The 15605-nt window shown below is 33.1% G+C and overlaps 1 protein-coding gene across 1 annotated transcript in view; it reads right to left on the bottom strand.

Moving 5' to 3' along the window:
• The window catches only part of LOC145255731 (potassium channel subfamily K member 1-like), a 184631-nt gene extending 179398 nt beyond the window's left edge, over nucleotides 1-5233 (bottom strand). Inside the window, exon 1 of the mRNA XM_080114347.1 lies at nucleotides 4806-5233. Coding sequence (XP_079970473.1) covers nucleotides 4806-4995 — 190 coding nt within the window. The 5' untranslated portion in view covers nucleotides 4996-5233. The remainder of the gene's footprint in view (nucleotides 1-4805) is intronic.
• Nucleotides 5234-15605: the final 10372 nt, after the last annotated feature.

Genomic DNA, 15605 nt, shown 5'->3' with positions numbered 1-15605 from the left:
TTTTAGTTAAAACAGTGTTTATAAAAAGTATTTTATTCAGAACAAACAAGTGGTCGACTAGGTGTATCAGAATTTTAGGCGGAATTTTTGACACCCCCAACAAAAAACTGCGAATAAAATATATAAAACTCGTAATTTCTGTTTTTAAAGTGGGTTGTCAATTTTCTTTATGAAATATACTTCCAAAAGAAACTATTACAGTCGTTTAAAACATAATAGAAGTATTATTTTTTATTAAAAACAATGTTTACAAAATGTCTACGCACGTTTTTATAACATTACATCTTAAAAAAAATGAACACCTTGTTTTAAATACCATTTTTATGAAAAACTCTGAATAAAATATTTTTTATAAACACTGTTTTAAAAAACAAACAAACTGTGATTGTTTCTCAACAAAAAATTAAATGACCGTTCTAAATAAATTATTTATTATGATATTGAAAAACTGTTTTTGTACTTAATTATTATGCTTGTTTGTCAAAGTTTGCTTTAAATTTGCGTTTTCCGGTTTCGTAATACGGCGATTCATGTTTTGGATCAACCGGATCACGTGACTCTTCTGGCGGCCATGTTGTAAGCCCTAACGGTATTTTTGGAGATTACCCGATAATGTAATTTTGTAATGTCCTGATTAAACTGTACAAGTACCAGTTTGGTACGGGCAAAATGAATGCCGATGCTCAAAATGTATAAACATTTTGACCCCCTCTTTACTTAAAAAAAAAAAAAAAAAATCACCAAAAATCAGGAAATTAACCAATTTTAATGAAATTTTCAGTATTCATCAAATAATGATCGCGGAATATAATGAACTAATTATTTTTATTTAAATCTTAGTGGAAATGTATTATTTTGTTTAAACAAAAAATACCTTTACTAAAGTTATTTTCAGTAGTAAATAAAAAACGCAATTTATTTTTGCTTTTTTTATATATAAATAAAGCATCGTAATTTGTAACAATAAAAATAAAATAATTTTTACATTACGAAAAAAGCCCCTAAAGTCCGTATTAATGAATTCGATATAACTTGAAGAAAAATGAATTTCTCGACCTACCGATATTACCATTGAATTAAGCATTGTTTATTTAATATTTTTATACAAAAAAAAATGATAATTGAAAAAAATATTTCTACTTTTTTTTTTTTTATTATTAAATTACAGGTTTCGCATAATTTTTATATGTAAGATTTTAATAATTTCTTTGCTCGCAAGAATGTGAAACTTTCGGTGTAAGATATTTTTTAAAAATATAAACAATTTTAAAAAATTAATTGAAAAACAAGAACATAGAAAAATAATTAAATTAAAAAATGGAAAAATTTATACAAACGTTCAGAATAGGAATATACGGATGCACGTCTAGGTAAAAAAAAAAAAAAAAAAAAAAACAACTATCACCCCCTTCCCCCCTTTTAATTACATGACATTTTCAGTCTTTCGACTTGCCTGAAATTTTGGGCCTTCGTATATTCCGTGTTAATTTTTTTTTTAGTTTGTTGCGTTTTTTGAACGGCAGAATCACTCGGGTTTTTGGGCTAATTAATTTGTTTTGTACAAACAAGGTGTTTATTATTATTATTATTATTATTATTTAATTCAATATCTTAGGACTTTACTAATTATCTTTGAAATAGACCTAGAAAATTTAATATTTATCTTTTAAAGGATTTTTTGCTATAAATTTAACTTCAAAATTTAGCTGAATTGAGTAGCTCGCCGTGAAAACCTTTTTCATAACTTTTTTACCCACGTGTACAAATATTTTTTTTTTTTCTTTTGGCAATTAAGTTTAGTCCTAAATCTTTCACATGCAATCAAAAAGTAGTCGGAAACCTACAAAAAAATTATGATAAATCGGCTTTCAAAACTAGGTCTTTGTCCGCCCATTTTTACCCGTACCTAGACTACCAAAAATGTATCAAAATATAATTTTATGGTAAAATTTTACATTAAGGCCCGTCTCATGTTCGTATGTAACAATTTTTTTTTTTTTGTAGATTTCGATGTGCTAAAAACGAATCTGTAAACCGTCGCAAAAAAAAAAAAAATAGGGTGCTTCTTCAGTTTATTGCCGAAATTGAAGACGCCATTTTTTCCACGCACTTGCTAGTAAAATTTAAGGGATATATCATTATCTGGCCGAACGATTACTCCGGAAAGGGAAATAATAAATTTATTATTAATTTATTATTTTACACGCATATGGTGAAGTCATATCTAGCCGAATTTATGTGGCGACAAAAGTTTGGAGACACGCTAAGAAGTATTTTAGAATTGATTAAAGAACTGTACCCACTTCCCAGTTAAAAAAAAAAAACTTCCCCGTTAAAAGAAAAAACAATCACTTAAATTAATTTGTTGTTTAAATTGTTTTTACAATTATTTTGATAAATTTTTAAACCATTATGAACATGTCATTTCATTTTGTTTTTAATAAATAAATAAAAAATGATCCATGAAAAACTTTCCCATTCTCGTTAAATCGAAACATTTCCCATTAAACAATTATTTTTTTTATTTATTTGCGTGAAAAAATTTCCCTTTCCGGAAGTAATCGTTCAGCCAGATAATGATATATCCCTTAAATTTTACTAGCAAGTGCGTGGAAAAAAATAGCGTTTTCAATTTCGGCAATAAACTGAAGAAGCACCAAAAAGTTTTCATGATATGAAGGAATTACTTTTCGAAAAGTGGGGGATCACATTTCCATGTAAATTTAACTTAAAATGAATACCCACTTTCTGGTCAGCTGAGACAGGGGGCATTTTTTTTAAAGTGTTTATTGGCTAAAAGTTTTTTTTCGATTTCTTTTTGTTTTCATCTTTCAATAAAGACACGAGTAAATTAAACAATAAAGAAAAATGGGCATTATTTTACTTTAAGGCTCGTCTCACATTCGTATAGAAAAAATATATAGTTTTTTGTAGTTTTCGGTGTGCTTTAAAAGAATATGGTAACCGTTTCCGTCGAAAATTTACCGTTTGAATAGTATTAACCCCTGAACTCTGGGACTATTTTCCATTTCACAGCCCAGCCTTCGTTTACACCACGCGTGATCATAAATGAAAGAAAAATGTGCACTCGCGTACTAAACTGCCTTGTCACAGTATGAAAAATTTAAAACAAGTAGTTTTCCAAATATTAAACCATGTAGCGTGACGCACGCATGTCGACCATATGCGCGCGCTTGTGCGTACAAAATGGCCAGCCATGATAACATATAGAAACAGGTATTATTTTACTTTTAAGGCCCGTCTCACGTTCGTATATAACAAAATATTTTTTGTGTAGATTTCGATATGCTAAAAATGAATATGCAAACAGTTTCCGTCGCAAAAAATAGTTTTGATATGAAGAAATTACTTTTTCGAAAAGTGAGTGATCACTTTTCCATGTAAATTTAACTTAAAATGAGCATCCACTTTCTGGTCACCTGGGTGCTAATGCACTTACTGATCCGCGCTATTTTTTTTAGATCGTATTTCCAAGTTTAAAGTTTTATGTTTTTTTTTTTATTATTCAATTGTAAGGTTAAAGTACAGAATAGGTACAAAACACCCTCCCCTCCCCATGTTAAGAATGGCTTTACAGGCATTTTTTTTAGTGTTTATTGGCTAAAAGGTTTTCTCGATTTCTTTTCAATGAGTGATTCATAACCGAAAATAAAATGATAAAAACACGAACAATTTGTTTTTAGAATTATATATATTTTTTACGGTAAGTTTGTATAAAAATGTAGCAAAATATAATTTTAGTTTGCACGTACTTTTAGAAAAAGAGTTATCGACCCCGGTTCTTTGGCTGACAAACGACATCTGTCGGCGGCGGCGGTTCTTGAAAATAAAATACACGCATTCGCTTCATGTTACTGACATGCAGAAGTGCCAATGATTATTCATCCCTTCCAATCTATGTTCAACGGGGAGAAAAAGGTGATTACGTTTATAGGTGTTATTGTAAATCAACACTCTTAGCTAATTCCGTAAAATGAGATTCTACTTTTTTAGGCGAATTTTGCATATAAAAATAAATTTATAGGTTTTAATATTTCGAGTGGGGGTTTGTATTACTGTACACAGATTCGAAAAAGTTGTCAAAAAACAAATATATAACAAATAAATGTTATCAAAGGCAAGATAAATTACTTTTCTACCAAACTGGATATAATTTTCGTGTTTTTATTCAATTTAACATGTTTATTCAACTCGAAAAGCATACAGTGTTTACCGATATATTGGAGAATTCAAAATGGCGGCCGACTGTCTCTTTAACACGGTAAGTTCGGAAAAAGGTGTAATAAATAATAAACTAGACAAAATACTATTAAAAAACTATCGAATATATGTCAAGTTATGTCACGGTAACATATATTGAGCAAATTTCTGACAGTATTTTGTCTAGTTTATTATTTATTACACCTTTTTCCGAACTTACCGTGTTAAAGAGAGAGTCGGCCGCCATTTTGAATTTTCCAATATATCGGTAAACACTGTATGCTTTTCGAGCTGAATAAACATGTTAAATTGAATAAAAACACGAAAATTATATCCAGTTTGGTAGAAAAGTAACTTATCTTGCCTTTGATAACATTTATTTGTTATATATTTGTTTTTTGACAACTTTTTCGAATCTGTGTACAGTAATACAAACCCCTCTCCCAGAGAAAAATAAATTCATTAACTGCCCTAAAACGAACCTCTTTTACGCTTGGTTTTTGAAAGTGTCGCTTATTTTGGGTGTTGAGAGATTAGCGATAAAACCCAGAAAATAATTTTTTTTTTTTTTTTTTTTGCTTTACCTTTTATGCATGAATGGTTCCATTTGAACTCGCTTAGAGATATGTCGAGCGATTCTTTAAACTTTTTTTCCAGAGGTGTTTCAAGGTATGACCAGACGAGAGCCCCAAAGACCAAGTAACCAATTAAAAAGAGTACCAGCCAAACAAGGTTGCGGCTACTTTTGGAATAGCCGAGGCAGTAACAACACATTGTCCAAAGTTATCTCCGTCTTCTTCCGTTAATCGCAACAATAAAAAAATACCTGTATTAATGTACTGTCCATCTAGTTTTATTATGGTTTTGCATTTCCATTTAATGAAATTATAATGATGAATTAATCAATAGAAACATTTTTGATATCAAAAATAATATTTAACGTGAGCGGGATAACTAGCGCGTACTGCTTTGCCACGCACGGAGCAGACGCAACATGAACGGATATGAATATATGTTGGTAGGATTGTGCGGGTTGCATAGCGGGGAGGAAATGAGGGTTGGAATACCATTTGTTATAAACTCCGCCTAAAACTTTTTTTTTTGTCTTACCGATTCAATACGTTCAGAAATAAACGTTACTATTGGCGACATAAATTAGTTTAAAGGTTATACAGTTGTAAAATTAGACAAAAACAATTTATTTTGGTTTACCTGCTCATTTGTGACGTATTTGCGTTAAAAAGCAAAAAAAAAAAAAAAAAATAACAAACAAAAACAATATTTAATAATGAATAGCCTTTTTTTTTTTTTTTTTTTTTTTTTTAGGCGGAGTTCGGAGTTGTAACCATCGCCCCCATGCGTATTTTCTATACTGATAGGTTTTTTGAAATTTTTTCACGGGATTATTATTGATTGGACACTAATTAACCAGATTATGAAATAAAATATTTAAAAAAAAAATCATTATTTCGACATTTGATAGGGGTGCTCACTTTTTAGTTACAGCGTTCTGGTAAATCAGTTACCCATTTTGTAACCAATAAAAACACGGGTATGTCAAAACCATAGAAAGAAAAAATGACATGAGCCTCGCATTTGTAAGTCAGAAATATTTTTGTTTCTCAAAGAAAAAAAAAAGATAGAGTGAACATGACTTTTTTTTTTGTTTTTTATGAAAATAAAGTTTCGAGTTTTTTTTTTTTTTTTTTTTTTTTAACTTATTTAGTTTTGGGGTTTGTACACATAGATTCGAAAAAGTCAAAAACAAAAAAACAAATATATAACAAATAAATGTTATCAAAGGCAAGATACGTTACTTTTCTACCTAACTGAATATGTTTTTAGTGTTTTTATTTAATGTAGCATGTTTTTTTTTTTTAATTTTTTAAGTATTATAAATTTCACGGGTTTGTATTACTGTACACATAGATTCGAAAAAGTTGACAAAAAACAAATATATAACAAATAAATGTTATCAAAGGTAAGATAAGTTACTTTTCTTCCAAACTGGATATATTTTTCGTGTTTTTATTCAATGTAACATGTTTATTCAGCTCGAAAAACAGTGTTTACCGATGTATTGGAAAATTCAAAATGGCGCCCGACTTTCTCTTTAACACAGTAAGTTTGGGAAAAGGTGTTATAAATAATAAATAGACAAAATACTATTAAAAACCCACCGAATATATGTCAACCTATGTCACGGTAACATATATTGAGCGAGTTTCTAACAGTATTTTGTCTAGTTTTATATTTATAGAACCTTTTCCCAAACTTACCGCGTTAAAGAGAGGGTCGGGTGCCATTTTGAATTTTCTAATACATCGGTAAACACAGTATGTTTTTTCGAGCTAAATAAACATGTTACATTAAATAAAAACACTGAAAACATATCCAGTTAAGTAGAAAAGTAACTTATCTTGCCTTTGATAACATTTATTTGTTACATATTTGTTTTTTGACAACTTTTTCGAATCTGTGTACAGTAATACAAACCCAATTTCACTAACATGCTGGAGAAATGTTTCATAATTTTCCATTCCGTTGTCAATTTTCATATCGCACGCCTTGGTGTATCAGAATTTTGTGTGAAACTGCGAATAAAATATTAAAAAAAAAAAAACTCGTAATTTCTCTTTTAAAAGTGGGTTGTTTATTTTCTTTATGGATTATACTTCCAAAATAAACTATTAAAGTTGTATAAAATTAATAGAAATATTATTTTTTTATTTTTTAAAAAACAGTGTTTACAAAGTGCCGGCGCGCTTCCATGCAGCCACTTTTTTTTTTTACGAAATGAAATCAATTGAATTTTACGTGTTAAATATTTTTCAATTTTTAAACTTAAAAAAAAATCTATCAAAATTTTTCTATTGATTCAATTTTTACAATATTTTCAGGGTCAATGTGAAATTTTATGCTCTTTCCAATAAACCAGATATATTTTGGACAAACGTTTTTTTACAATCCCCCCACCCCACCCCACCCCATTTTGAAATGGCTATTTAAATTTAAATAATTAATGTACCAAAGTTTTATATATCACAAATTGAAGATAAAAGATCAATAAATAAAATATTCAAATTTAAAACAAAAAAAGAATAGTTTTTTTGCCAAATTTACCTATAAAGTCCAAAGTGTAAATCTTTTTTTGAAAACCACGTTAATTTTTTTTTTTTTTAAGTGGCAGCTTATGTTATGCTTAGAATGTCAAGTAAATATGGAATGCTTACAACAATTTTTCTATTTCATTTAATGTTTTCTTTTTTAGATATAAAAAAAAAATTCGGTCGATAAAGAAGTATTAAAATATATCAATTAAAAACTCATGTATTTCATTAAGAGAATAAAAAAAAAATTAAAAAATCGGCAACTGGTTTTTTTGTTTAACAATAAAAACTTATAAGTGAATATGTTCGTTTTTTTTAAGTACAGAGGACCGAAATACTATAATTTGGTTTAAAGCACGCATTAAAAAGACACATGAATTGTGTCCCTTCAAGGTGCCGGAATATAAAGGCGAATAAAATCAGACTTGTCTCCCATTATTTGAACAGTTAAAACAAAATGTGAGTTCGCGTTTGTTTTTAATCCTTGTTTAAAAAAGTATTTTATTTAAAAAGGATGTGGAATATAAGTATAAATATGGATAAATGCTTAACAATGAACAATTGAACTACTTATCGAATACTAGTTTTTATAGGTAAGTATTTTTGGGGAATTTATATATACTTTTTATAATCGAAGGAAATAAAATTGTGTTGTTTTTTTTTTTAATCTTTTTTAAGGAAAACCGATTTAAAAAACAAATATTTCATAATTTGCTATTAAACATGTTATTTTTTTTAAATTTTGGTCTTTGCTCCTTTAATTAAAAAAAAATTAGGGTTTGAATTTTAAGAAGTTATAAGCTTCGAAAGACAGGAAGTCTAAATATTCCAGTGTTTACTGCAAATTTTTACTGACGATTTCTGACACTGCTATCGTACACCTCCCGATACATTGCTTCATCATCATGGGACCATTTCATGTCTCCCAAAGACACTTCTGCATTTAGAAAAATTTCTTTTTTTTAAATGGATGACCGATTTACCAGAACGTTGTAACTAAAAAGTGAGCACCTGTTTCAAATGTCAAAATGATTTTTTTTCCCAATTTTTTTTCATAATTATAATAATAATAGTTAATTAGTGTCCCATCAATCCAGTGAAAAAAAAAAAAAAAATATCAGTATAGAAATTATGCATGGGGGCGATGGTTGTACAACTCTGCCTTTTTTTATTTTTAAGTTAAGTTCCTTATTGTTTTACTCATAGCCGATAACTTAAGAATACTGGTGAAAATAGCGGAGAGAGGACTAAAATTTGTTCACATGTACGAGCGGTACCCTTCCCTCTTATATATATATATATATATATATATATATATATATATATACACACACACACAATTTTTTCAGTGGATTATTATTGAATCGCCACTAATCTATCATATTATCAAAAATAAAAATAAGAACAGAAAACTGAAAAAAAAAAAAGCCAATATTTGTAGGAGTGCTCACTGCTCAGTTAAGTGTGTCAGAATTTTTTGGGAATTTTTGACATACTTAACACAAAACCGTGAATAAAATATAAAAAACTCGTAATTTCTCTTTTTAAAGTGGTTTGTTTAATTTCTTTAATTACTTCCAAAATAAACTATTAAAGTTTTTTGAAAAATAATAAAAATATTATTTTTTTAAAAAAAGTGTTTACAAAAATACCTCGTATTTTGAAAATATGTCTAGTAAATATTAAGCACTTACTATAATTTTTTAAATTTATTTTTTTATTACATTTTCACCCCAAACAAGGCACATTGCCACTTTGTTGTAGGAGGCTACTATCAGGGGCAACAATTACTGGTGTACTATGTTGGGAATTGGGCAGCAAGATGTCGGTTCACGTTACACTTGAATTTCTGCATGTCAGTTAGGGAAGCAGGGACCTGGAATGGAATTCCAGAGTTTAGCAGTTCTGGGGAAGAAACTATTGGAGTAGAAAGATCTTTTACATCTAGGGATCTCTACTGTGTGGGGGTGGGATTTAGCTGCCTGTCGGGTTTGTAAAGGGTGTCTACGTCATGGTATGACGAGATACCTGGCGACACCAGATGATCTTGCTCTTCAAATAGAGGAAGAGAAGATGGGAGAGGATGAGATATGGTTAGGGGGACCATGCTGACACTTGGTCAAGGAAAAACAGATGTTTATGAGATTTCTGTCCACCAGAGAAGAAATCGTATCTTTTCCAATGAAAAGCAAATATAAAATCTGATAACAGGATTCGTGGAACAAGAGATTGTTTTTCTAGTTGGATTTGGTAAAAATGAATTTTAACTATTGAGTGAGACAGGTACAATGACTTGGGTTCAAAAGGTCTGCTTTGGTGTCTGGGAGATGTTGTCATTTGGGTCCACCTGTTGTATTTAACTATCAGACCACCAAGTCAGTGTTAAATTAGTTGGGCAGATAAATAAATAAATTGAATCTAGGAAGAGATATGGCCATGAAAGAGGAAGAAGAGGGTCACAAGAAAATAGAAAATGAAAAGTATAAAATAAGAGGATAGAGAAAGGAGTTCACGAGAGAAAAAAAAGAATAAGATAATGGGATAGAGAAAAAAAGAGGTTCAGAGAAAAAAAAAAAAAAGGAAAAGTAATCTTCAATATGATAGAGGGGAGAAGAGGCCAGTTTTATAAAAACGATTGGCTTTTTAGAGTTAGTCCTTTTACTGGCTGGCATCAAGGCGTCCACATCGCTCTCACCTCGCCTGGGGGAGGTGGGGGGCGAAACCCTCATAAGAGCTAAGTTGAAAGGCTCTTGTTCTTAGCTGGGAAATTAATTAGACGAAGTTAAGTTATACAACCTGCATCATGAACTCAACTTTAAACAAGTGTAGAACGATTTATGAATAATTATTTTGTTGGTTTTTACGAAAATGAACCAGAGTTTTTCTTTCTTTCTCGATTGCCGGCCTGAATGAAGATGCAGTTTATTTCAGGTATGCCATGACGCCAGATGATGGAGACAGACTGGATCCAGCACGAAGCCAGAGTGACGGCCGAAATCGACAATGTTGTCAGACGGACTTAGGGTCATGCACATTTTGCGTGCCCTGAGCAGCAGAGAGATATTTTCCAGTGACCAGTGAGAGTCTGGTCACCTTTGAGGGGTCCACCACTAGACAAGTAAGAATGTAGCCCTGCTGGGTTGCATCTATGATCCTGTGAGCTGGGAGCGATGAACACAGCCAGAAGTAGTTAACCGGGTAGCAATCTGATAATGGACTGGGTTGCAACTGTTGGTGCTGTCGTGTGTATGTTGGGCCCTTGTGCGCACGTGGTATTGACAGGCTGTGGCACGGGCCGCTCTTTCAGATGTGCCATTTCAGATAGAAACCAATGGAGATAGACAGAAGAGAAACTAAAACATGTGTATCATGAAATTGAATCTTAAATCTTTTTAGGATAAAACAAATGGAATTTGATAGAACTGTGATATGATTGAAGAAAAAAAAATGAAGGGAACTGTTTCGTTATTTTAATAATTTTATTGAAATGTACTATTTTTTTTGGAAAAGAAAAAAATTTTTAGATGAGGACTGATACCGTGTGAAATTGTTGTGTAGCATTCTCACGTGCGTTGAATAGAAAATCATTTAGCGTGAAAACTTTCATGAAATGTGAATAGTAGATTGTTGGAAGTGATGTTAAGGCATTTAAACTGTTGAAAAAAAAAATCATTTGATCTGAGTTTTCATAGGGTGTGAAATAGTGAATTATTTGAAAAGAATTTTGTGGCATTTAAACTGCCGAATAGCAAGTCATTTGGCCTGAGAGTTTTCACAGAGTGTGAGGTGGTAAATTGGTTGGAAATGACAGTAAAACATTTAAGCTGTTGAAATAAAAAAGAAAGAATTATTTAGCCTGGGAGAATTCATAGAAGATGAAATAGTAAAATGCTTCTCAACTGTTCCATAGAAAGTCGTTGGGTTGGAGAATCTTATGAGGGAAAACAAAAACGAAATAATAATCTAATTGAGAGTAGTGTTAAATCACCTAAACTGTCGAGTAGAATGTCTTAAAGAAACTAAAGGTGCTGATAGTATTCTGTTTTGAAAAAAATTAAATATGCAGTCGTTGAGAAGGCTTTGAAATTGTGAAAGTATGAAATATCATTGGGAAATGTGCCTTTATGCCAAGAGGTATGCATGAGCTGAGGACGTCAGTTCTTTCCCTTTGTGTAAAGAAGAGAGAGATGCGTCTGAAGAAAAGAAAAAAACTCTGAGGTTTATGATGTTATGAGTAAAGATATTGCATTCTTGGTTTTTAGATATTTTTGTAATCGAGCACTCTACTGGAGTAGAGTTAATAATTCTTATGTGCTCAACATGTCGCTCAGATTTAAAACCAACAGTATTGATGGTAAATTTTAATTTTTGAATAGCTGAAGAATGGATTGCCATTGAGCAAGTAAAGATAGAGCCGTAAATGTGACTTGACTGTGCCACGTTTGGTTGGAGTTATTTCAGTCACCAGAATACCACATTTACCCATTTTCATTTTGTTGACTTCGGACAATCATGTGAGAATTGAGATATTTTTGAAGATAGTGATTTGAAGGGGAGCAATTACACCCACGGATAAACAATAAATTAGTCATGCGGAAATACAGTGTCTGAAAGAAGACAAAGTTAAAGAGGGTCAATCACACCAGAAATGAATAGAGATCTCTGTTTGAGTCCGTGTGAATTATGAGATGAAAGATCTTATTACCATCAGTTGGCTCGATGCACTGGAAAATGTGCATGTGGGTAGTATGCCTGAAAACTTTTGTCAATCTCGTAGGAGAGAGAATTAATTGTATTGGGAATTCTGTATTGTATTTTGGAATTCTGACTGAAAAGAAATAGTTTAGTTGAGGAGCAACTAAATTTGGAAAAGAGAAATATCAGAAAAATGGATGTGTGGAAAGGATCTGACCTTTCTTTTACTCAATGAGGTGTGAGAGAAATCTGGAAATTGTTTTTTTTAATTAGCAGATAGCTGGATAAAAATGTGGGAGTCAATAATGAAAGAATTCCCCAGTGTTTAATGTAGGAAGAAATCAGGTAACTACAAACCACTGACAGTAGCGCACCTGGGCGAGGCGGGGATACCAATGAGTGCTCTCTACCAAAACTTGGATAGCGTGCATGAGCTGCAACCATCGACAAAACCCAAGGTTACAAGCAGGGATTCCAAAGTCAGTCGCTAAGCCATTATTAAAAAAGAAAAAGAATGAACAAACAAATATCAAAAGCGCAAATATTTTTCTGATTGTTTTATGATTCGTGAGAAAGAGAAAATGAGCAAGTAGTTTAAAGGGTGTATGAGCCCTCCTTTGATAGTGAACTGAACATGGTTATCTTTTCTCAGTTGCATGCACATAGGTTAAGTCATAGAGAAGTACCGAAAATGAAAAAAGGAACACGTTTTGCATGCAAATGGCCAGTTGTAGAGAAAAACTGAAAATAAAGGGGAAACAAGAAACTGTTTTGCATGTACATGATTTAGTCACTCAATAGGACTAGTAAAGTGAAAAAAAAAATGGAGTTTATCAATTGTAAAAATGCATGTGTAGGCGAATATAAAAATCCATGACTCATGAGCTGTGGAAGCTTATAATAGTATGGGTGCATGTTTAGTTATTAAATGAGTGCCATTTTCTCTGATGATAAGAACTATGAACTACGTACAAGTACTTATGCACGCATACATACTACATTATAATATATACAGCAGTACAACCAGAACCATTGGACCAGAACATTTTTGCATGCTGAATGGACAATTTTTGTCAGTTGCTTTTTATTGACTGATTGTAGAATTACTAGTTTCGGGTCAGGCTTCTGGTGCAGGTCGCATATATGCCAATTATGACTAATTGACAAGTGAAAGGAAGGGGCGAGTATGACAAGATCCCTCGCGACACCAGATGATCTTGCTTTTCAAATAGAGGAAGAGATGGGAGAGGATGAGGTATGGTTAGGGGGACCATGCTGACACTTGGTCAAGGAAAAACAGATGTTTATGAGATTTCTGTCCACCAGAGAAGAAATATCTTTTCCAATGAAAAGCAAATATAAAATCTGATAACAGGATTCGTGGAACAAGAGATTGTTTTTCTAGTTGGATTTGGTAAAAATGAATTTTAACTACTGAGTGAGACAGGTACAATGACTTGGGTTCAAAAGGTCTGCTTTGGTGTCTGGGAGATGTTGTCATTTGGGTCCACCTGTTGTATTTAACTATCAGACCACCAAGCCACTGTTAAATTAGTTGGACAGATAAATAAATAAATTGAATCTAGGAAGAGATATGGCCATGAAAGAGGCAGAAGAGGGTCACTAGAAAATGAAAAGTATAAAATAAGAGGATAGAGAAAGGAGTTCACGAGAGAAGAAAAAGAATAAGATAATGGATAGAGAAAAAAGAGGCCCAGAGAAAAAGAAAAAAAAGGAAAAGTAATCTTCAATATGATAGAGGGGAGAAGAGGCCAGTTTTATAAAAACGATTGGCTTTTTAGAGTTAGTCCTTTTACTGGCTGGCATCAAGGCGTCCACATCGCTCTCACCTCGCCTGGGGGGGGAGAAACCCTCATAAGAGCTAAGTTAAAAGGCTCTTGTTCTTAGCTGGGAAATTAATTAGACGAAGTTAAGTTATACAACCTGCATCATGAAGCTCGGATCAAGGAACTCGACTTTAAACAAGTGTAGAACGATTTATGAATAATTATGTTGTTTGTTTTTACGAAAATGAATCAGTTTTTCTGTCTTTCTCGATTGCCGGTCTGAATGAAGATGCAGTTTATTTCAGGTATGCCATGACGCCAGATGATGAAGGAGACAGACTGGATCCAGCACGAAGCCAGAGTGACGGCCGAAATCGACAATGTTGCCAGACGGACTTAGGGTCATGCACATTTTGCGTGCCCTGAGCAGCAGAGAGATATTTTCCAGTGACCAGTGAGAGTCTGGTCACCTTTGAGGGGTCCACCACTAGACAAGTAAGAATGTAGCCCTGCTGGGTTGCATCTATGGTCCTTTGAGCTGGGAGCGATGAACACGGCCAGAAGTACATCACAAGTATGCTCCCGTGAACCAGGTTAGCGACGGATGCGGCCCGGCCCTCGGACAAGAGAGGGTGTTAGGGTTATAATGGGGGGCACAAGTGTCTGCAGTTCGCCAGAGCATTCACCATCAAAATACTTATAGAGCAGGCAGAGGGATGCAACATTTCGTCGATGGGACAGAGGCTGAAGCTTAGATGCCAGTTCAGGGCCTATCAGATTGGCGACTCTTTTTTGAACCTTATCTAGGAGTCAGAAACTAGTAGCAGATGCACCAGCGCAAATGTGACATACATGGGCGAATGGTGGCCTTATAGAGGTACAGGATACTTTCGGGTGTTAGTAGTTTTCTAGCACAGTAGAGAGAGCCTACCTTCTTCGCAGCGGCCCTGGCAATGCTTTCAATGTAATTGTTCCAACTCATGTTTCCTGTGAACGTTAGGCCAAGCAGTTTGAAAGATGTACTCTCAGATAAAGATTCACTGGCCATTGCTATTGGTGGCAGAGAAGGTTTCTTGTAATTATTGAAGGAAACCAGTTTAGTGTTAGCAGCATTAAATGTGACCATCCATTTCTATCCCCCATTCCACTACAGATTGGAGGTCTTCCTCTAGTGTTTTTGCCATTTCTTTAGATATCTGTTCATTTGTTTTCCTGTCATGCCTATTATAGAGTGTGGTGTCATCAGCATATATACCCATCTCAGAGGCAATTTTGTCGGGGAGGTCATTAATGAATATTAGGAACAATAGCGGTCCAAGGATAGACCCCTGAGGCACTCCCGCATTTATATCATATTATTTAGATGTACGAACGTCGAGGACAACCTGGATTTTTCTCCTATCTAAGAAGGATTTAATTATGTTAAGTATTCTACCAGTGATACCGTATGATCTAATTTTCCTGAGGAGACCTTCATGCCATACCCTGTCAAAAGCCTTAGATATATCTAGAGCTACCGCTCTGCCCTCCCCGCTTTGTCAAGTGAATGGTATATGTTCAGAGATTACAGTGAGGATGTTGGCTGTGAAACGGGCTTGCCTAAATCCATATTGTTGGTCGGTTAGACGTTTAGCATCTGTAAGGTGATGGACTAGAGCTTGGTTAATTATGGTCTTGAATATTTTGGCAAAAAGTGGGAGGAGGCTAATGGGGCGATAATTTACTGGGTCAGTTCTTTCGCCAGAATTCTTGAATACTGGTACCACAGCAGCAGTTTTTCAACAGCCCGGAA

Source organism: Euprymna scolopes, chromosome 31 (genome assembly GCF_053919585.1).
Source record: "Euprymna scolopes isolate OS-2025 chromosome 31, ASM5391958v1, whole genome shotgun sequence".
NCBI lineage: Eukaryota > Metazoa > Mollusca > Cephalopoda > Sepiida > Sepiolidae > Euprymna > Euprymna scolopes.
This window is presented reverse-complemented; position numbering and strand designations above follow the sequence as displayed.